Source organism: Glycine soja, chromosome 9 (assembly GCF_004193775.1).
Source record: "Glycine soja cultivar W05 chromosome 9, ASM419377v2, whole genome shotgun sequence".
Lineage (NCBI taxonomy): Eukaryota > Viridiplantae > Streptophyta > Magnoliopsida > Fabales > Fabaceae > Glycine > Glycine soja.
The window spans coordinates 30,372,668-30,396,903 of NC_041010.1; the positions used below are offsets into that span (position 1 = coordinate 30,372,668).

The 24,236-nt window shown below is 38.1% G+C and overlaps 1 protein-coding gene across 1 annotated transcript; it reads left to right on the plus strand.

The window, feature by feature from the left end:
• The first annotated feature begins 14,916 nt into the window (after window positions 1-14,916).
• Window positions 14,917-16,658, plus strand: LOC114368751 (UDP-glycosyltransferase 88A1-like). The gene has a single exon (XM_028326005.1). The coding sequence runs from the start codon at window positions 15,004-15,006 to the stop codon at window positions 16,453-16,455; it is 1,452 nt and encodes a 483-aa protein (XP_028181806.1). The 5' UTR covers window positions 14,917-15,003; the 3' UTR covers window positions 16,456-16,658.
• The last annotated feature ends 7,578 nt before the right edge of the window (window positions 16,659-24,236 follow it).

Sequence of the window (24,236 nt, forward strand, 5' to 3'; positions counted from 1 at the left end):
TTTGGTGATTCTTTTTTCGTAAAGTTACGGAAACTTACGAATTTCGTAACGATACTTGTTTTCTTTCCGTAATGTTACGGAACCTTGCGGATTACATAATCATCCCCTTTTTGACTTATGGAATGTTACGGAATCTCACTTAATTATGCAACGATGCTTCCATTTGATTTCCGGTGTGTCACGGAAACTTACGGATTGTGCATCAATATTTTTTTGGTTTTCCGGCATGTCCTGAAATTTCACAAATTGCCTAATGATGGGTGCCAAGCACCTCACAAGGACCAAAGAAAGGTCGCATGTCATCAAGCAAAGGTCCCCGGACGAAATTAGGGTATGACACCAATCTATCTAATGGTTGAAGACCTAGTCCATGAGCCTCTGGTATGTAGCTCTAGCATTTTTGAGTCCAAAAGGCATAACCCTATAACAAAATTTGGCGTCTTCAGCGATGAAGGCGGTTTTTTCCTCATCTGAGAGGTGTATCCTGATTTGATTGTACCTTGAATAAGCGTCTAGGAAGCTCAATAATTGGAAGCCGGACGCGTTGTCCACGAGCTTGTCGATGTTGGGCAGGGGATATAGGTCTTTGGGACATGCTTTGTTGAGGTTTTTGTAGTCACTGCATGTGAGCCATTTTCCATTGGCCTTCCCTGTTAGAGTTTTGTGGTCTTAGTCCCACATCTCTTGGATTGTTAGAGTTTTGTAGTCTTAGTCCCACATCGCTTGGTTTGTAAAAACTTGTGTCTCATTAGTATTATATATAGAGACACCTTGTAAGCTTTTATATGTGCAAGTAATAAAAATTTATCCTAGTGTAGCCGTGGACGTAGAGACATACATTGTGTGCTGAACCACGTTAAAACTTGTGTCTTTTCTTTCTTCCCTTTATTTCTTTCTCTTCTTTTATTGCTCTATACTAAAAACTGGTATCAAGAGCTTTTGGTTACTCCACGGGATTTCCTTAGTTTAAAGGAATTAGTGGGAGTCTTCTTAGTTTAGAGGAGGTTGATTCTATTGTCATCACTACCAAATAGTTGGGTTGCAACTGTTACTGTAGTTAGTAGTTCTACAAGGGAGAACACATTAAAGCTTAGTGACATCCGTGACTTGATCTTAAGCGAAGATGTTCGCAAGAGAGATTTAGGAGAATCTTCCAGTCATGTTTCCAATTCAGCATTGAATACTGAAGGCAGGGGAAGTACTACCCAAAATGATGCAATCCTACCCCGCAAGGACATTGACTAGAAGACTCCAAGTAGATTGGGCTAGAGATCCAAGGAAAGGCCCTAGGGTTCTCATGAGCCTTAGGGTAGATTTCGAGCCCATGGGCTAAGTATGAGCCCGCTTATCTTTGTAAATATTAGAATAGGTTATTCCTTCGTCTAGGCCTTGTATTTTGGCTATTCTAGTAGTATAGGGTTTTAGCCTTGTATTTCGGGGCATTTTGAGTTGTCTTTGTAATAAGGACTTTTTTTTTGTTATTTTCATGTTTTTTGTCATGGGGGTGAGCTTAGCTATTATAGGGGGTGTGTAGCTAAGCTCTAGCTTCTCATCTCAAGGAGGTGAGCTTAGCTATTAGAGAGGTATGTGTAGCTAAGCTCTAGCTTCTTAAGGAATCTTCTTAAGGAAGCTTCTCAAGGAGGTGAGCTTAGTTATGAGAGGGGTATGTGTAGCTAAGCTCTAGCTTCTCAAGGAAGTTTTCTCAAAGAAGCTTCTCAAGGAAGTTTTCTCAAGAAAGCTTCTCAAGGAAGCTACCTAGTCTATAAATAGAAGCATGTGTAACACTTGTTGTAACTTTGATGAATGAGAGTCTTGTGAGACACAACTCAAAGTTCAACTTCTCTCCCTTTTTCTTCCTTCAATTTCGTGCTCCCCCCTCCCTCTTTCTCTCCCTCTTTCTTTTCCTCCATTGAAGCATCCTCTCCAAGCTTCTTATCCAAGGCTCATCTTGGTGGTGAAGCTCCTTCTTCCATGGCTTATTCCTTAATGGATGGCGCCTCCTCTCACCTCCTTTCCTTTGTCTTTCGCTGCATCTCCATGGTGGAAAATCACCATTAAAGGACCCCATTGAAGCTCAAAGATCCAGCCTCCATAGAAGCCCCACAAGCAAGCTTCCATCATAGAAGGGTCAGAATGGTCGAGGCAGATCAAAGTCAAGAGGGAAAGGTCAAAGAAAATTTCAAAGTGGCATTACTTGTTGAAATTGTGACAAGAGAGGTCACTTCAGCAATCAGTGTAAGCCACCAAAGAAGATCAAGTCGCACAAAAACAAGAAGCGCGATGATGATGAATCCACAAATGCAGCAACTGATGAACTTGATGATGCATTAATTTGCAGCTTGGATAGTCCTGCTAATTCATGGATCGTGGACTCAGGTGCGTCGTTCCACACCACTCCCTCAAGATTCATTGTCTAACTATATTTTTGGAAGATTTGGGAAAGTTTACCTTGCAGATGGAAAATCTCTTGACATTGTCGGAAGAGGTGATATCAACATCAAGACCTCCAGTGGATCCCTATGGACATTGCACAATGTCAGACATATTCCCGCCTCAAAGAGAAATTTAATATCTATAGGGCAGTTGGATGATGAAGGGCATTACACCACTTTTTGAGATGGAGCTTGGAAGGTAACAAAAGGCAATCTCGTTGTGGCTCGTGGAAAGAAGTTAGGATCTCTTTACATGATTGTAAATAAGGATATGGTAGCAGTTACTGAGGCTGTCAATAATTCAACCATGTGGCATCAAAGACTTGGACACATGAGTGAAAGGGGAATGAAGCTTATGGCGGCAAAGGATAAGCTACCAAGCCTGAAGCATGTTGATGTTGGTGTTTAAGAACACTGTATCCTTGAAAAGCAGAAAAAGGTCAGCTTCTCAAGGGCAGGTAAGACTCCTAAAGTTGAAAAGCTAGAATTGGTGCACACAAATGTTTGGGGGCCAGCCCCAGTGAAATCTGTTGGAAACTCACGCTATTATGTCACTTTTATCAACGAGTCTACCAGAAAGGTATGGGTTTATTTTCTTAAAAATAAATCTGATGTGTTTTCTGTGTTTAAAAGGTGGAAAATAGAAGTTGAAAATCAAACAGGTCTAAAGGTTAAAAGTCTGAAATCTGACAATGGTAGGGAGTATGATAGTCAGGAGTTTAAAGACTTCTGTTCAGAACATGGGATCAGAATGATGAAGACAATACCAGGAACACGTAAGCAAAACGGTGTTGCAGAAAGGATGAATAGAACCTTGAACGAGAGAGCAAGGTGTATGTGGATCCAATTTGGCTTGCCTAAAGCATTCTGGGCAGAAGCAATAAACACAGCAGCATATCTCATTAATAGAGGACCATTAGTTCCTTTGAATTATCAGTTGCCCGAAGAAGTATGGTCTAGAAAGGAGGTAAAAATTTCACATTTGAGAATTTTTGGTTGTGTTTCATATATACTGATAAACTCTAACAGTAGAGATAAATTGGATCCGAAGGCGAGGAAGTGTTATTTTATTGGTTATGGATCTGACATGTATGGCTACAGGTTTTGGGATGACCAAACCAAGAAATTTATCAGAAGCAGGAATGTTACTTTTAATGAGAACTTATTTTGTAAAGACAAATTTTCTACAGAATCTACATGTGTAGGTAAACTGTCAGAAATTTCTGAGAAAGCAACACTTGAAGAAATTTCAGAAAGTGATGTAGCCGACAGAAACCAGAGTACAGGCATAAAGGTTGAGTCAGAACTAGAACCATCAATTCTTCCAAGAAAATCTAGCAGAATTTTAGTACCACTAGATAGGTATTCCCCTTCATTGCATTATTTGTTGTTAACTGATGCTGGTGAGCCAGAATGTTTCAGTGAGGCTACGCAAGAGAATAATTCTATTGAGTGAGAGCTAGCAATGAAAGATGAGATGACATCCCTTGAGAAGAATAAGACGTGGTATTTAATTAAATTTCCAGAAGGAAAGAAAGTGTTACAGAATAAGTGGGTCTATAGGCTAAAGGAAGAATTTGTCAGTAGAAGAAGATACAAGGCGAGACTTGTGGTGAAAGGGTTTCAACAAAAACAAGGAATTGATTTCACAGAGATCTTCTCTCCAGTTGTAAAGATGACTACCATCAAAGTTATTATGAGTATTGTAGTTGCAAAGAATCTTCACTTAGAGCAGTTAGATGTTAAAACTGCATTCTTGCATGGGGATTTAGAGGAAGACATCTATATGACCCAACCAGAAGGTTTTGAAGTGCCAGGCAAGGAGAATCTTGTGTGCAAGCTTCATAAAAGTTTATATGGCTTGAAACAAGCATCGAGGCAGTGGTAGAAGAAGTTTATTGAGTTTATGAGCAACTCAGGATTCAACAGATATGACATGGACCATTGTTGCTACATTAAGAAATATACTAATAGCTATGTTATCCTTGTCGTGTATGCTGATGACATGTTGATTGCAGGATCTAGTATGGCAGAAATTAATAGGTTGAAGCAGCAGTTGGCAAAAAACTTTGAAATGAAGGATCTTGGTCCAGCTAAACAAATCCTTGGTATGAGAATTCTTAGAAACAGATCAGAAGGAATTTTGAATCTGTCTCAAGAGAAATATATACACAAGTTGCTTGAAAGGTTTTACCTTGAAGATTCTAAGACTGGAAATACCCCTTTGGGATCTCATTTCAAGTTTTCAAAGAAGCAATCTTTGCAGACAGATGAAGAAAAATGTTACATGTCAAGAGTACCATATGCATCAGCAGTTGGGAGTTTGATGAATGCTATGGTGTTTACCATACCTAACATAGCACATGCAGTGGGAGTTGTCAGTAGGCTCCTATCAAATCCAGCAAAGGAGCATTGGGAAGGCGTAAAGTGAATACTCAGATATCTAAAAGGTACTTCAGAGATGTGTTTGTGCTTTAGAAAAAGCAATCTCACTTTATAGGGATTTTCAGATGCAAACTTAGGAGGAGATTTTGATACCAAGAAAAGCACCACAGGCTACATTTTTACTTTGGGAGGTACTTTTCTGAGTTGGAAGTCTAAACTTCAAAATAGAGTTGCTCTTTCAACCACGGAAGCCGAGTACATAGCTATCTCAGAAGCAGTTAAGGAGATGATTTGGCTAAGGAATTTTCTCAATGAATTAGGGAAAGAACAAGATAATGCTTCAATGTTTAGTGACAGTCAAAATGCTATAAGTCTTGCTAAGAATCCAGTCTTCCATTCTAGATGCAAGCATATTCAATTAAGATACCATTTTATCAGGGAGTTGATAAATAATGGAGACTTATGTTTGTTGAAGATCTTAGGATCAAAGAATCCAGCAGATATGTTGACTAAATTTGTTACAACTAACAAGGTGAGGCTTTGCATTGCCTCAGTTGGCCTTCAAGGATAATTGAAGATGAAGGCACTACACTAGGTAAAGAGTCGATGAACTCATTGCTTACAAGGAGCTGCTAGAGTTTGGAACTTAGACCCTAAGTGGGAGAATTGTTAGAGTTTTGTGGTCTTAGTCCCACATCGCTTGGATTGTTAGAGTTTTGTAGTCTTAGTCCCACATCGCTTGGTTTGTAAAAACTTGTGTCCCATTAGTGTTATAATAGAGACACCTTGTAAGCTTTTATATGTGCAATTAATAAAAAGTTATCCTAGTGTAGTCGTGGATGTAGGCACATACATTGTGTGTTGATCCACGTTAAAACTTGTGTCTTTTCTCTCTTCCCTTTATTCATTTCTCTTCTTTTATTGCTCTATACTAACATTCCTCACCATGACAACATTGGCCAACCAAGTCGAGTATCTGACTTCTATGATGAGCTGGACTTTGAGTAGCTTGTCAATCTCTCCTCATATTGCTTTACATAGTTCTTCTCCCATCTACCTTTTCTTTTGTGATACTGGTTTGGCTTGAGGGCAGATAATCAATTTGTGGCAAATGATGCTGGGATGGATGCTCGGCATGTTAAATGGCTACCATGCAAAAAAATCTATGTTCCTTCATATGGTACGAATGCCATGATACCTGTGCTCATGGATGGTGAGGTCTTTCCTGAGTTGCGTGCATTTTCCAGGCTTAGGTCCAACTTGTAGCTTGGAGAGCTCTTCTATTGGTCTAGGGCCTTTTTCGATGGTGTCGTCTCGAGGGTCAACATTGAATGTGTCACTGAGGTTTCCCATGGTTGTCTCATAGACAGACAAGGTCCTTACTTGGAATTCTTCGACAATGCTCATGACTTGACTGTTGCTGCCCCAGAGGGAGGATAAGGTTTTCCTGGCTCTCTGATAGGAGGATAAGGGACCACCTTCAAACTTTGGGCATAGCATTGTCGAACTTGTTTCTAGTCTACCTTGATAGTGACAATTTCTCCTGTCAAGGTAGGGAACTTCATTTTGAGGTGTGGTGTCGAGACTATGGCTTTGAGCTCATTCAATGTTTTCCAGTTAATCAGAGCAAAATAAGAACTATTTTCATCAACAATTAAATACCTTATTGTGAAACTCCTCGAGAACTTGCCCTGACTGAAGGTGGTCATCAGTTCCATGTAACCTCTAGTTTCCACCCTCTCTCTAGCAAAACCTAGGAGTGGTTCGTAGTGTGGTTGAATCATGGTGGTGAGATTTCAAACCTTTGAAATGTCTTTCACTAGAGTATATCTATGGAACTTCCTTGGTCAATAAGGACTTTGACCACCATGAAGTTGGAAATAACGATAGAGACAACCATAGTGACGCAATCCTACCCCGCAAGGGCATTGGATAGAAAAACTCCAAGTAGATTGGGCCAGAGATGCAAGAGAAGGCCCTAGGGTTCTTATGAGCCTTAGGGTACATTTCGGGCCCATGGGCTAAGTACGAGCCCACTTATCTTTGTAAATATTAGATTAAGGTTTCATTATTTTTGGGCCTTGTATTTAGGGCTCCATAATGTAGGTAGGGTACCCTAGAAATATAGGATTTTTCAGCCCTTGTATTTTAGGGCACCTAGACTAGTTTTTGTATTAGGGGTAGTTTTGTAATTTCACATGCACTATGTGGATATTTGATTTGTGTGGTTGGAAATAAATTTAATTGAATTGGTAGAAGTCCAATCCAATTAAATTTTAGAGGGGGAGGTGAGCATTTGCTTACTACACCCCATTGTCACATCATATAGTCACACTTTGTGCATGTCCTTCATGCTTTTCATGCCTCATGACACCTAAGCACACTTAGTGGAGAATCTTGGAATTGATCTTGGATTAGTGGGCTGAACCATAACTAAAATTCACTAATCATAATTAGTGCAATTTTGGCTCCAAAGTTTGGCTCCACAAATTCAATTTCAAATTCAAGTGAAATTTGAATTTCCCTCCAATTTTGTGTGACACTTAGGCTATAAATAGAGGTCATGTGTGTGCATTTTTTTCAACTTTGATCATTTGAATATTAAACTTCAGATTTCAAAGCTCATTTGGAGCACAAAATTTCGTGCTCTTCTCTCCCTCTCCCTTCATTCATCTCCTTCTTCCTCCAAGCTCTTATCCATGGCCTCCTATGGTGGTGAGCTTCTTCTAGACTCATCTTCTCCTTGAAGTGGGGTCTCCTCTCTCTCTTCCTTTCTCCATTCCGCTGTCATTCATCTTCCAAGAAGCAAAGGAATCCATTGATGAAGAAGATCCTAGGCCTACAAGCTCCAATGGAGCTTGTGAGCATTTGCTTACTACACCCCATTGTCACATCATATAGTCACATAGTGCATGTGAAATTACAAAACTACCCCTAATACAAAAACTAGTCTAGGTGCCCTAAAATACAAGGGCTGAAAAATCCTATATTTCTAGGGTACCCTACCTACATTATGGAGCCCTAAATACAAGGCCCAAAAATAATGAAACCTTAATCTAATATTTACAAAGATAAGTGGGCTCGTACTTAGCCCATGGGCCCGAAATGTACCCTAAGGCTCATAAGAACCCTAGGGCCTTCTCTTGCATCTCTGGCCCAATCTACTTGGAGTTTTTCTATCCAATTCCCTTGCGGGGTAGGATTGCATCACATAGGGTCGTCTTGGTTGATGGGGTTGATGCCTTTGAAATCTTTGTTAGTGAAGGTTATAAGAGGAAGACTTCTCAGCGCCTTGACATTGACACAATTGACATTGAGGTCTTTGATGCTGTAGAGATGACACTTTCAGGACTAGTTGGATAATCCTCCATGGGAAAATATGCCTGTGATAGTGTTGATGATGCCTCTAATTTGTTGAGCAGGTTCGTCTTCCTGCTCTTGTAGGGGTTGGTGCTCATGTCTTTGTTGATGACGCCTTGGTCTCCCTCTATCCTTTGTTTTGTCATCCCTTCTACCTTGTTTGTTGTCTTTTACCATGTGATGGTCCTCATTGTGCCTTCTGGGTCATCCTCTAGTCTTGTTTTTATTGGGTTTTTCCACAAACTGGGCTAGGTAACCCGCTTGTATAAGTTCCTCAATCTTGTCCTTGAGAGCCCAACAGTCTTTGATGTTATGACCATGGTTGTGATGGTACCTGCAGTACTTAGTTCTATCCAGACTAGGTCTAGAAGGAGGTATGGGGGGTAATTGTATGGGAACCTCAACATTAAAGTCTTGCTCGAGAATGATGGCCCGATTTTCTATTAAGGGTATATAACGTTCATACCTTGGTCCCTTTTGAAAGGGTTGACACTTGTCCAGTTTGTGTCGCTTGTCCGACTTGTGCGGGTCAGTTCTTAGGCTACTTTCTCCTTTCTCACGCTTTTGTCTAGTCTGTCAAACTTATTTTGGAATCTTGACATTTCTTCCATCTGAATGTAGCCCTTGGCTCACTCCCGTAACTCGTTCATGCTATTGGGAGGTTTCATGCATAAATGTCAGCAAATTTTCCAGGTTGTAGGGCCAACAACATAGAATGCACCACCACCTCAAGATTAAGGTTCCTGATTTGAAAAATGAGTTGACCAAATTTATCCATAAAATTGTGGGTGGCTTGTCGTTTGCCTAGCGTAGACTAGCTAGGGCGGCAGAAGCCACAGGGTGTGATTGGCTTGTCGCATATTGAGAGTTGAAGCAGCCGACAAAGGTGTTGAAACTATCAATAAACCGAGGAGGGAGTCCTCCATACCATGTCAATGCAGTTCCCTTGAGGGACGTAGGAAAGACTCGACATAAGATTGTGTCGTCATTAGTGTAGAGGTTGGCCTGAGTGAGGAACGCATCCAAGTGTATATCCAAGTCGGTAGTCTAATCGTAATGCTCCAGTTTGAGTGGTTTCCAACCTAGAGGTGGGTCGACCTCCATGATTTAGTCGACGAAATGATGTCGTCAAGTCATCCGCCCTTCATGTCATGTGTGTGAGAGGTGTTGTTTTCGTCCATGGTATTGTTGGTCTATCGAGGCGACAACTCTCCTTGGGTATGTTCATTAATCGTCTGAGCAGAGTGCTCGTCTCCTAGGGATGTCTAATACGAGCCTCCAACTCATCATGATCGGCCTTCAATTTTCTAAGTTCTTCCTTATGACTTATTTCTATTTCTGTGATGCAGGCTTGGAGTTGTCGGAGTGGATCGTTGTTCATCATGGTGGTCATCGAAGTAGGGTTGGAATATTCTGGGGGTGTCTCTCTCTTGAGTCCGGATCATATGTTAACCATAGGTGCAGGTGGCCACGGGGGGAGTTTTATTGCGGCCACACGGTAGGCGCCAAATGCACTTGCTAAAATTTGGAGTCGATCTAACGTCAAAGTTCACCATCGTCAATGTTGACTTCGGTGATCTTTGTAGTGGTGAATTTGTTGGTATCCTTCGCCTGAGTATTGGGGAGGGTGTACCTGCAAAAGGGACTCTAATGCTCAAGTAAGTGCTTAAGTGAGAAGTATATGAGTAAAAGGGATGAGTTAAAGTGAATATAGAACCTGGTGATTTATAGTGATGGGTGGAAACCTTACATCGTTGCCTGAGAGGTTATTGCAATAGCGTAACAACCTCATCAGTTAGGTGTAACTGCATTGTATCAACTTCGTAATAGAGTAACTAACTTGACAGCCAGATACTCGTGTATCAAAATTATAATGGCCTAACTACCTAGCTGCACAACGCTAGGAGTTCCCTAAAATTTCTCAAGTTTTTCCTCTGTTTTCTCTATTAGGATTTCCAAGCCTTAGAGAGGATAAGAGATTGTAGCCTTCACTTCACTGTCAACATACGAGACTAATTTCTCTCCAAAAATATTATTTCACAAATCCCAACAGTGAGAAAATGGGTTTTTGAGGTGGTGTCCAAATTTCACAACGATCCAACGATTGATGCGTTCGGAATCGTAGTTTTACTGGGATAGTTTTTGAGTCTCTACGGGAAATAGAAAGCTACGATGCAAAGAATGTTTCCCTCAATTTTTTCACAAATTCCAATGGTGAGAATGTTCGAAAATGATTTTCAAACCTGGTGCTCAAATGTCACAACGATCCAACGATTAAAAAGTCTGGGATTGTCATTTTAGTTAGACAGGTTTGGGTGTATGCAGGGAAAAAAAAGATTTTGGGACAAGAAGAAAGAAAAACGAAATTGAGAGGAAGACAAAGCGTACAAACGTATTTGTTAGTCTAAAAAGTGACCTAATGTGTCTCTATTTATAGTTAGGTAATCACAACCCATTATATATTCTATTTTTCTTTATTTTTATTATTTTATAAACAAGAATTCTATTTTATTTCCTATCAAATGAATAAATAAAATATTTTTTTATCTTCCTTCAAACCATTATTTTAATTAATAAAATTATTTCTTCTTATTTATTTAATTATAAAAACTTCATCATTTTTCTAAAACTATTTATTTTTAAAGAAATAAAATCATTTTTAATTTATTTTACGAAAAATAGGTGTCTACATCTTGGACTTCTCTATCCAAATTCCCAAAGAAATTTTGTAATAGTCTGGGCCATGCTCCTTTTGTGTAGCCCTTCCATTGCTCCTGATATTGTTTCCATTTCTAATAAATCTACCTCTTTTGTTGTCTAGGTGAATGGCAAGCCTTGTTTCATGGTTGTTATTTACGGTTCAACTAGTTGCACTCTTAGGAAGCATCTTTGGAAACATCTCACTGATCTCCAATATAAGCACCCTGGCTCTTGGACTTTTATTGGAGATTTCAACGCGACCCTCGAAGCCCATGAGAAATAGGGGGGTCTTTTGCCTCTCAAGGCTTCTTGTATTGATTTTGTGGAATGTCTAAAAGTGAAAAAGCTCACTCACTTACCCTCCAAAGGCACTGAGTTCACCTGGTGTAATGGTAAGATGGGTGTGAAGAGAATAATCATTTGACTCAATCGAGTCTTATGCAACTCGAATTGTCTTGATTATTGGATTGATGTTGCCTGTTTTTCTCTGCCTAAATCCAAATCTGACCATTGGAGTCAAATCTGTCGGATGGCCAGACTGAATCAAAAGGCCCTTTCAGATTTCTTGCTATGTGGTTTGACCACAAGGCCTGTAGGAACTTGGTCAAGAACATTTGGTCTAAACAGGTTGTTGGCTGCCCCATGTTCGTTCTAAAGCAAAAGTTAAATAACTTAAAGATTTCACTGAAAACTTGGAACTCTGAAGTTTTTGGGAATGTTCACTTGAAAGTTTCTTTGGTCGTTGATAATCTCTCAAGCATCCAGCATCGCATTCAAGAGGACAATTTGAATGATGAACTTTATAAGTTGGAAGCTTCAACCCAAGTCAATCATCAACAAGCCTTGTTTTTTGTGAAATCCTTCTGGAAAGAAAAAGCGTGAGTTAAGTGGTTTTGTCAGGGAGATAGGAACACTACATTGTTCCACAAGATTTCTAACCATAGGAGAACCTGCAACCACATTAACTTCCTTAAGATTGATGGGATGCTCACCCAATCTCAGGACCAAATTCAGCAGCATATTGTCAATTACTATAGCAACCTATTTGCATCTGACAATGACATTACAGACAATGATTTTGTTAGGGTGAGCTTCTATGCTATTGCTAATTTCTACTACTACTGCTATGAGACTATATTGATAACACTTTTTCCTTGCTTTATTTCATTCATTCATAGTATTTATAATGGCTGATACACTTGATAGTAGGGGACAAGAATATAACAAAATGGAAATATCACTAATAGAATTTGTGAAATTATCCTATTAGCTATAACAAACACCCGACAAGATAATAGCAAGGCAAAGCTGGTCTGATTGTGGGCCTATGGCTGCTATCTACACCCCTCTCTCTGTGTGGTATTGCTATCATTACCCACCGCTCCAAAAACAACCTTGTCCTCAAGGTTGGGCAATAAAACAAGCAAATACAGGGGGTGGGTGTAGAAAAAAATAGGTACGTGAGTGAAATTGCTGAGTTAGGGTATGCCAAATGATAACCCTCAAGGGTTATCAACAACATGAAAGGTGAAAGGATTGGATCTGTGACCTGCGCCGCATAGCAGCCAAGGAGAACGATGAACATCAAAGTGAACGACCAGGAGCTAGACAGTCGTAACACCACTGTCCTCGAAGCGCCAACCCGTGCTGGTCGTGGTGGTGGTGGAGATGGTGGCGGGTGTGGCGGGGGACATCAACGCCGATGATGGACAGAGCAAGAAGTTGAGGGGCGACGACACGAACGACAGCGAGAATGGCAGGTGCAAGAAAGAGCCTGATAGAGACAGAGCGAGAGACCGTGGTTGTGAATGTTCCTCTGGCCGTCACAAGAGTGAGAGGGAGAGAAACTAAGAAAGGAGAAACGGGGTTGTCGGCAACGAAAATAGGTGGAGGCGGCAAGCTCGAGCCTGCGTGACTTCCTTACGGAGCTTCCATGGGAAGCTGCCATGGGGAGTGATGCTGACTTGGGTGTGGTATTAGGTGGCTTGGGTGTGGTACTAGGTGGCTTGGGTGCGGGGCATGAAATCGGAGTTGACAAAGGAAGGGCAGTCAGCATTGGGGCATCTGTCGGTGGTGGCTGCACCGAATAAGAAAATTGTGGCGGCGTCGACGGTGGCTATACCGAAGAAGGAAACCATGGGATCCGGGTACTCTCAAAATCAATCCCAAGGAATTGAGTCGGATGTATATAAGGAGAAGGTGTGTACTGACTCGGAAGGGATGGGTCCGACATAGATAGTTGCTGATGGATGGTTGTGTGGAGAGGAAGCGACGGGAAGAGGTAGACTAGTGGGTGGTGTGGTCTAGCATGGTCGGAGTAAAGGGACAGGCAGCCATGGATGGTAGGTGGCTCTAGTGAGTGAGTATGGTTGAAGGTAGGGGTGCCGGTAGGTAGAGGCAGTCATGGATGACAGGTCAGACCAAATTGTTAGTGTGAGCTTTTATGCTATTGCTAATTTCTACTGCTACTGCTATGAGACTATACTGATAACACTTTTTCCTTGCTTTATTTCATTCATTAATTCATGGTATTTATAATTGTTGATACACTTGATAGTGGGGGACAAGAATATAAAAAAATGGAAATATCACTAACAGAATTTGTGAAATTATCCTATTAGCTATAACAAACTCCCGACAAGATAATAGCAAGGCAAAGCTGGTCTGATTGTGGGCCTATGGCTGCTATCTGCACCCCTCTCTCTGTGTGGTATATATTGCTATCAAATTTAATCTCCAAGCTGGTTCCTGATCTTGTCTCTCCCTAAGATAATGATATGCTCACAAACCTCCCATCTTTGGATGAAGTCAAAGTTCAAAGTTGTTGTCTTTTCCTTGAGTAGCTTAGGAGCTCCAGGCCCGGATGGTTTTGGGGGTCATTTTTATCATACTTTCTGGGACATAATAGGAAAGGATGTGTTTAATTCTGTTATGCAATTCTTCATCCAGAATTAAATCCTCCCTGGGTTAAATTCCAATGTGGTTGTGCTGATTCCAAAATTCCCTTCAGCTGATTCTATTGACTAGTATAGGCCCATTGCAACCACCAATTTCTAGTCCAAAATCATCTCTAAGGTGCTTGCTGACTGCCTTGCTCAAATTCTCCCTTCTCTAATCTCCCCTCAGCAGAGAGGTTTTGTCCTAGGATGCAATTAACATGAATACCCATGAGAGTCAAAAGACTTATTTCCCTTCATACATGCACATACTCCAAACATGGACATTAAATCTTCTCCGATCCATTCCAAGAAACAAAAACCACAAATATCAAGTCAAAGTGTGTATTCAAAGTCAAAGACACAACGCTAATTTATTTCCTGTTACCAACTAACAAGTCATACTAATACTCTAATACGAACTGTGATTCTATACATCCTCACATTCAGACCATTGTAAGCAATAGATTCATTCACATCCATCATGTCTTAAACTTAATTAATTGGGCCCAGTCACGCACAAGATTTTCTTTTTCATCCATATCTTGCTTGTAACTAAAACTCAGCACACAACAGTGCTGTCGCAGGGCTCCTGAAGATTTTGGTGCATGAAGCAAAAGCTATATATTTCGTATTAGTAAAAAAAAACTGTTTCACTAAAAAAAATAGTACAAATAATTTTTTAATTATTATAATTAAACTGTTTCATAAATAAGATAATTATAACTTAATAAATAAATTATTAATCAAATAGTGTATATGGAGATGTAACATTATTGATGGGATCCATTTAATAAATAATTTGAAGGTGTTAGGTTGAAGGAAGTAGATGCTTATAAGGTGTAAGTTAAAAAAAAAGAGTATATAAATAAATAATACATACAAGTAGGATCCACTTAATTAATAAAAAAAAATCTATTAAAAATGGTCTTAGATGTCATTTTTTTTCTTATCACTAATATGAAATAATTCTTATCGGAAGTCAGAATTAATCTTTGTAAAAAAACATAGACACAGACAAAAGAAATATTTTATTTTAATATAATTTATTTTATACCCAAAAATGTCAAACTTTTAACACTTGATTAAAAAAAACAAAGTGCCTACAGAGATGTTCAAGCTTTGCATAAGTGCCCAACCATTGTTTATAAACACCCCTAGTGGGAGACAAATAACCAAACGCAAAAGCAATGAAAGAAGCTGTAGTTTTCTACCCTGCACCTCTTATAGGCCACTTAGTCTCCACCATAGAGCTATGCAAGTTCATCCTCACTCACCAACCCTCCCTCTCCATTCACATCCTCATAACCATAGCACCCTACGACACATCCTCCACTTCCAACTACATCTCCACCGTCTCCACCACTCTCCCCTCCATTACTTTCCACACCCTCCCCACCTTCAATCCCCCCAAAACCCTTCTCTCTTCCTCACTCAACCACGAAACCCTCTTGTTCCACGTCCTCCACCACAACAACCCCCACATCCACCAAACCCTAATTTCCCTCTCCAAAACTCACACCCTCCATGCCCTCATCGTAGACATCTTATGCTCCCAATCTATCTTCCTTGCTTCACAACTCAACCTCCCCGCTTACCTTTTCGCCACAACAAGTGCTTCACTCTTAGGTGCTTTTCTTTACCACAGCACACTCCATGAAACCTACCACAAGAGCTTCAAAGATCTCAACAACACCTTTCTCGACATCCCCGGTGTCCCTCCAATGCCAGCGAGGGACATGCCGAAACCCTTGCTCGAACGCAACGATGAAGCCTACAAAAACTTTCTGAATTGTAGTCTTGCAGCACCCAAAGCCGCAGGCTTTATCGTCAACACATTCGAAGCTCTTGAACCAAGTAGCACCAAAGCAATTTGTGACGGTTTATGCATACCCAATTCCCCAACCTCACCTCTTTATAGTTTTGGTCCTCTAGTAACCACTACTGACCAAAACCAAAACAAAAACACTAGTGACCATGAATGTTTGAGGTGGCTGGACTTGCAACCTCGTAAGAGTGTCGTGTTTCTATGTTTTGGAAGCTTGGGTGTGTTTTCTAGAGAGCAACTAAGTGAAATCGCTATTGGGTTGGAGAAAAGTGAACAACGGTTTTTATGGGTAGTGCGAAACCCCGTTAGCGACCAAAAGCATAACCTTGCTTTGGGAACACAAGAGGACCCTGATTTGGAATCTTTGCTACCAAAGGGTTTCTTGGACAGGACAAAAGGAAAGGGGTTGGTGGTGAAAAACTGGGTCCCACAAGCAGCGGTGTTGAATCATGACTCGGTGGGTGGGTTCGTGAGTCACTGCGGGTGGAACTCGGTGCTTGAAGCGGTGTGTGCTGGGGTGCCATTGATTGCGTGGCCGCTTTACGCGGAGCAGAGGTTCAACAGGGTGGTTCTGGTGGAGGAAATGAAGGTTGCACTGTGGATGCGTGAGTCTGCAGTGTCGGGTTTTGTGGCGGCGAGTGAGGTGGAGGAGCGAGTTAGGGAGTTGATGGAATCGGAGAGAGGTAAGCGAGTTAGGGACCGAGTCATGGTTTTTAAGGACGAAGCTAAGGCTGCTACGAGGGAAGGTGGGTCTTCGCGCGTGGCACTGGAGAAACTTCTCAAGTCATGGAAAGTGGGTCAGTTAAGTGAATGAAGACGATGTTCACGTAATAATATTACTAAAATATTCCCTTCCTCTTAATTAAAAGATTAGGTTATGTTTGACCAGACTCACATGATGCAAGATGCTAAGTGAGAACCATGGTTATATACTTATATTGGATTTGTGTCATTTTAATATACTATGTTTTTTTAATTATGATATTAATAAGAAGTTGTCCCCTGAGTTAAAAGTAATTATAAATCTTTTTAAGGAACTTAGAGGGCACACAAAATGAATTTTAACGTGTTTGAATGAATATTAGAATGGTTGAATATATAAGGAAAATTTTAATAATAGAAACTAAATTCTTACTTATAAAAATCAAATTGAGAATTTATAACAGAGACTAAATTAGTATATGTTTACTCATAAATAAAAACATTCATATAAATAATATAATATATAAAAGATTCCTATATTCAGGAAAAAAACTATATATAAAATATCCATATGTCAGAAAAACAAAGAAAGTGCATTTGACTATAGTATTTAGCCCTCACGTTACGTGCAAGTGCACGTTTTTATCTACATAAAAACAAAAACAAAATTGCTTTCTTTGTCCAGCAGCTCCGTGTTCCATATAGAATAAATCGAGAAATTTACGACACCCATAGAGATTAATTTATATGTTTAACTTAAAGTTAATAAAGAATAATGATTCTTTTTGACATTTTTTTAACCCTAAATACATTATTTTTTTTAAAATAAGTAATTGGATCTTCAATAGATTTGTTTTCAATAAACGCCTTATAACATTTATCGATCCTTATATGACATAAGAATTTTTATTTTTTTTTTGAGAAATATATGTCAGAAGATTAATAACTAAAAAATATTGAATAGTGTGTCTTTGGATTAGTTTCTTCAAATCTTAAATGAAATATAAAAGAAATTATTGTTTAGGCTTATTTATATACGAGTCTTCTGTCAAAAAATAAAAAAGTTATATATGACCATCACACTCACATGCGCTTTATTTTTCCGGTCTATATTTACTCCTTCAGTCACATACGGCAATATCATGTGCAAATATAATATATGGCGGCTTTTGATTTGAGACTTTTGTTTTCTTCTTAAAATGTTTAAAAAATAAATTTAATATAAAATTCAAATCTTAATTAAATATTTAAAATTTAAACTTATTAGTAACTTAATTTTTTTATTTTTATTAAGTTTCTTTTTGAATATTTAATGAATTCTTTTATTCTAAAAGAGAAAATAATACATGATTCTTCAAAGATGAAAATTAGATAATAGTAATAAACAAAATCAAAATTCTTTATACTGAATTACAATTAACTAAGTAACAGTAAAATAACATTATCATATTTATTTTCTGTTCTAAAAGTTGAAATTTTGCCATCATGCACACAAGAAATTTATAAATTTTTAACGCCAACCCTCTAAGATTAAGCTTGATCCATTTATATAATCAAGTTTATATTAAAACAGAAACTAATTAGTCTATTTGATTAACTTGATCCGATATAAATAAGCCAATCTCAAACAACTCAAATAATTCAATTTATTTACTTCCCTACATCGCCATATACCACAGTGAAAATAAAAGGCACGCCAAGGAACAATAAGAATTTAATTTCATCTAGAGATTTCTTATCAATTGACAACAAAGTAACTCGACCTTACGCTTTACAGCAGTATGTGATAACGAAAATATTTGGCATCATGCACACAAGAACTTTAAAAAAAAATTAAACACAAAACATGTCTGATAAAGGACTGCCTAAATGGATGGCAACAAACTTTTAGAATAAGATCTGTTTATTTTTAATCATATTTTTTAGCTTATTTTGAACTTGTAATGGACAGTTAGTTTCTTATTATTAATTTAAGTCTTTTAATTAGTAGATTAGTCATTGGATTTTGAGTCTAATCTAGGATTAGTAGTAAGAGTTATAGATAGACTCGTTAAAAATTTGGTTGATAATTTTTATGAAACTCCTTAAACACTTGGTTGATAATTTTTATGAAATTTTAGATTAGACACAATTAAGAGAGTGTCTCTCTTGGTTCTTCTTTAAAATTGTAGGTTCTTATAAAAAATTATTCTTTGTGGCAAATTATCGTCAACTTATCAATCTCGACATTGTTCTTTTCATCTCCTTCTCTAATTTAGCTTTATCCTTCTATTTTCCCCGGTCTCCTCATAGAGTCCCAAATTGGTTCTCAAGTTTGCTGATGCTATAAATTGGATCTGCAAATTTGGTGTTATCTATCCTTGTATTCTGTCTCATGTTTGTTCCCTCTTTTGTTTATTTTGTCACTCTTTTGTTTAACTCTATATTATTATTTCATCTTTCTTTGTTTTGTTTTATTTCTTTGATTCTATCTTTCTTTTCTAAACTATATCTAGTATTAATATCTTTTTATCTTCTTTCTTTTTTTATAAATATAGCATTAAAATTCGTGCAAAAAAAGAAAGAAGTTAAAAAAATCCAATTTTTAGATTTGGAGGCAAAATTCTATAACAATCTAGATTTAGGTTTTCCCAATCACATATTTGCATTCAAATTTAAATTTATGCCAAAATAATAAAAAAATGTAAAAAAAAATCTACATTCAGATTCTTTCTTGTTTTTACATACTTCTATTTCAAAAAAAAAAAAAACAGTGTCTTGTTGGTTATTTACATCTAATATAGTTCAATTTATGGACAATCTTTTTCTTCATCATGGAGTTTTTTAGTTTGTTTTCCTTGGAATTCCTTTTGAGTATTCCTTTCATTATTTTTGTTTGTCTTTAAAATTCCTTAGTTTTGTCTTAGAGTATTTCTTTCCTTGGCTTCTTAAGTTGAGTTTTGATTTGTGACATATTTCACATTAAATACTTCTTGATTTTGAGCTTGAAAGTTCTGCATAAGAACTAAAAAGAAGCAAGAATGCATATTATGAAAGAAAAAATCTTGAAAGAGTGATACACGAGTGAACTTGAGTGAAACACGAAGTTGAGTGGTGAGATCATATTCTATTTTTTACTTGTTAAATAAATTTTCTTGTAGGTATGGCTTGTACAAGTGGAGATGTTACTCCACCATCTACAAAAATGGTAAGGTCATGGTGGAGATGATTAAACTGTTAGAATAGAGCAATAAGTAGAAGAGAAAGGAATAAGGAGAAAAGAGAGAAGACACAAAGTTTTAACATGGTTCAGCACATAATGTATGTACCTACATTCACGGCTACACTAAGAAAACTTTTTATTACTTGCACATTTTAAAGCTTACAAGGTGTCTCTATACATAGCACTAATGAGACACAAGTTTTTACAAATAAATCGATGTGGAACAAAGGAACTAAGACCACAAAACTCTAACAATTCTCCCACTTGGGATCTAAGTTCCATACTCTAGCAGCTCCTTGTAAGCAATGAGTTCATCGACTCTTTACCTGGTGTAGCGCCTTTATCTTCAATTATCCTTGAAGGCCAATTGAGGCAATGCAAAATTTCAGCTTGTCAGTTGTAACAGCTTTAGTCAACATATCTGTTGGATTCTCTGAACCTAAGATCTTCAGCAAAGATAAGTCTCCATCATTTATCAACTCCCTGATAAAATGGTATCTTAATTGAATATGCTTGCATCTAGAATGGAAGACAGGATTCTTAACAAGACTTATAGCACTTTGACTGTCACTGAACATTGAAGCATTATCTTGTTCTTTCCCTAATTCATTGAGAAAATTCTTTAGTCAAATCATCTCCTTAGTTACTTCTAAGATAACTATGTACTCGGCTTTCGTGATTGAGAGAGCAACTCTATATTGAAGTTTAGACTTCCAACTCACAGCAATACCTCCCAAAGTAAAAATGTAACCTGTAGTGCTTTTCTTGGTATCAAAATCTCCTCCCAAGTCTACATCTGAAAATCCCTGTAAAGTGAGATTGCTTTTTCTAAAGCATAAACACATCCCTGAAGTACCCTTCAAATATCTAAGTATCCACTTTACACATTCCCAATGCTCATTTGCTGGATTTTATAGGAACCTACTGACAACTCCCACTACATGTGCTATGTCAGGTCTGGTATACACCATAGCATACATCAAACTCTCGACTGCTGATGCATATGGTACTCTTGACATGTAACATTTTTCTTCATCTGTCTACAAAGATTGTTTCTTTGAAAACTTCAAATGAGATCCCAAAAGGGTATTCCTGATCTTAGAATCTTCAAGGTAAAACCTGTCAAACAACTTATGTATATATTTCTCCTGAGAGATCTTCAAAATTCCTTGTGATTTGTTTATAAGAATTCTCATACCAAGGATTTGTTTAGCTGGACCAAGATCCTTCATTTCAAAGTTTTTTACCAACTACTGCTTCAACCTGTTAATTTCTGCCATACTTGATCCTGCAATCAACATGTCATCAGCATACACGACAAGGATAACATAGCTATTAGTATATTTCTTAATGTAGCAACAATGGTCCATGTCACATCTGTTGAATCTTGAGTTGCTCATAAACTCATTAAACTTCTTCTACCACTGCCTCGATGCTTGTTTCAAGCCATATAAACTTTTATGAAGCTTGCACACAAGATTTTCCTTGCCTGGCACTTCAAAACCTTCTGCAAAACCTTTTGGTTGGGTCATATAGATGTCTTCCTCTAAATCCCCATGCAAGAATGCAGTTTTAACATCTAACTGCTCTAAGTGAAGATTCTTTGCAGCTACAATACTCATAATAACTTTGATGGTAGTCATCTTTACAACTGGAGAGAAGATCTCTGTGAAATCAATTCCTTGTTTTTGTTGAAACCCTTTCACCACAAGTCTCGCCTTGTATCTTCTTCTACTGACAAATTCTTCCTTTAGCCTATAGACCCACTTATTCTGTAACACTTTCTTTCCTTCTGACAATTTAATTAAATACCACATCTTATTCTTCTCAAGGAATGCCATCTCATCTTTCATTGCTAGCTCTCACTCAATAGAATCATTCTCTTGTGTAGCCTCACTGAAATATTCTGGTTCACCAGCATCAGTTAACAACAAATAATGCAATGAAGGGGAATACCTATCTAGTGGTACTGAAATTCTGCTAGATTTTCTTAGAGGAGTTAATGGTTCTGGTTCTGACTCAACCTCTACGCCTATACTATGGTTTCTATTGGTTACATCACTTTCTGAAATTTTTTCAAGTGTTGCTTTCTCAGAAATTTCTGACAGTTTACCTGCACATGTAGATTCTGTAGAAAATTTGTCCTTATAAAATAAGTTCTCATTAAAAGTGACATTCCTGCTTTTGATAGCTTTCTTGTTTTGGTCATCCCAAAAACCTGTAGCCATACATGTCAGATCCATAACCAATAAAATAACACTTCCTCGCCTTCAGATCCAATTTATCTCTACTATTAGAGTCTATCAGTATATATGAAACACAACCAAAATTTCTCAAATGTAAAAGTTTTAACTCCTTTTCAGACCATACTTTTTCGGGCAGCTGATAATTCAAAGAAACTGATGGTCCTCTATTGATGAGGTATGCTGCTGTATTTATTGCTTCTGCCCAGAATGCTTTAGGCAAGCCAGATTGGATTCGCATACACCTCGCTCTCTCGTTCAAGGTTCTATTCATCCTTTTTGCAACACCGTTTTGCTCAAGTGTTCCTGGTATTGTCTTAATCATTCTGATCTCATGTTCTGAACAGAAGTCCTTAAACTCCTTACCATCATACTTCTCGTCATTGTCAGATTTCAGACTTTTAACCTTTACACCTGTCTAATTTTTAACTTCTATTTTCCACCTTTTAAACATAGAAAACACATTAGATTTATTTTTAAGAAAATAAACTCATACCTTTCTAGTATAGTCATCGATAAAGGTGACATAATAGTGTGAGTTTTCAACATATTTCACTAGGGCTGGCCCCCAAACATCTGTGTGCACCAATTCTAGCTTTTCAACTTTAGGAGTCTTACCTGCCCTTGAGAAGCTGACCTTTTTCTGCTTTTCAAGGATACAGTGTTCATAAACACCAACATCAACATGCTTCAGGCTTGGTAGCTTATCCTTTGCCGCCATAAGCTTCATTCCTTTTTCACTCATGTGTCCAAGTCTTTGATGCCACAAGGTTAAATTATTGACAGCCTGAATAACTGCTATCATATCCTCATCTGCAATTATGTAAAGAGATCCTCGCTTCTTTCCACGAGCCATAACGAGATTGCCTTTTGTTACCTTCCAAGCTCCATCTCCAAAAGTGGTGTAATGCCCCTCATCATCCAACTGCCCTATAGATATTAGATTTCTCTTTAAGACAGGAATATGTCTGACATTGTGCAATGTCCATAGGAATCCATTGGAGGTCTTAATGTCAATATCACCTCTTCCAACAATGTCAAGAGATTTTCCATCTGCAAGGTAAACTTTCCCAAATCTTCCAGAAATATAGTTAGACAATAAATCTTTAGAGGGAGTGGTGTGAAACGACGCACCTGAGTCCATAATCCATGAATTAACAGGACTATCCAAGCTGCAAATTAATGCATCATCAAATTCATCAGTTGCTGCATTTGCGGATTCATCATCATTGTGCTTCTTGTTTTTGTGAGTCTTGTTCTTCTTTGGTGTCTTGCACTGATTGGTAAAGTCACATCTCCTATCATAATTCCAGCAAATAATGTCACTTCGAAATTTTGTCTGACCTCTCCCTCTTGACTTTGATCTGGCTCGACCATTTTGACCATTCTGGGTAGTCTTTCCTCTGCCTTCAGTATTCAATGTTGAATTAGAAACATGAGTAGAAGATTCTCCTGAATCTGTCTTGCAAACATCTTCGCTTAAGATCAAGTCACGGATGTCACTAAGCTTTAATGTGTTCTCCCTTGTAGAACTACTAACTGCAGTAACAGTTGCAGCCCAACTATTCGGTAGTGATGACAATAGAATCATCTCATCCTCAAATTTAATCTGCACTGACTCCAACTGGGCAAGAATAGTATTAAATTCATTAATATGATCAGTTACAGAGATACCTTCTCTCATCTTGAGGTTGAACAACCAACACATCAAGTATACTTTGTTGGCTACCGACAACTTCTCGTACATATCTGATAACTCCTTCATTAAGCCTACAATAGTCTTCTCGTTTACGATGTTGAACGTGACATTCTTAGCTAATGTCAATCTAATCATGCCAAGAGCTTGTCGATTTAGCAAGTTCCATTCTTCTTGCTTCATGTCGTCTAACTTAACCCCTGATATAGGGTTGATACAGCTTCTTCTGATATAGATAATCCTCTATTTGCATCTTCCAAAAGCTGAAATCTTTGTCATCAAACTTCTCTATGTTCACCTTCCCCTCTTCTAATGTCATTGCTCCCACTACCTCCTCTAAACTGAGAAGACTCCCACTAATTCCTCTAAACTAAGAAAATTTCGTGGAGTAACCAAAAGCTCTTGATACCAGTTGTTAGTATAGAGCAATAAGAATAAGAGAAAGGAATAAGGAGAAAAGAAAGAATACACAAGAGTTTTAACGTGGTTCGGCACACAATGTATGTACCTACGTCCACGGCTACACTAAGAGAACTTTTTATTACTTGCACATTTTAAAGCTTACCAGATTTATCTATATATAACACTAATGAGACACAAGTTTTTACAAATCAAGCGATGTAGGACAAAGAAACTAAGACCACAAAACTTTAACATAAACTTGGTGATCAAATGAGGAGAATGAGTTATGACAATGAATAAAGGATGAAGAGAATGAGAAAGGAGAATAATGATAGTTTGACAGGAATACA

What these genes read in the sequence shown, in the direction of transcription:
- LOC114368751 (XM_028326005.1), top strand. Translation starts at nt 15,004, where the DNA reads ATGAAAGAAGCTGTAGTTTTCTACCCTGCACCTCTTATAGGCCACTTA.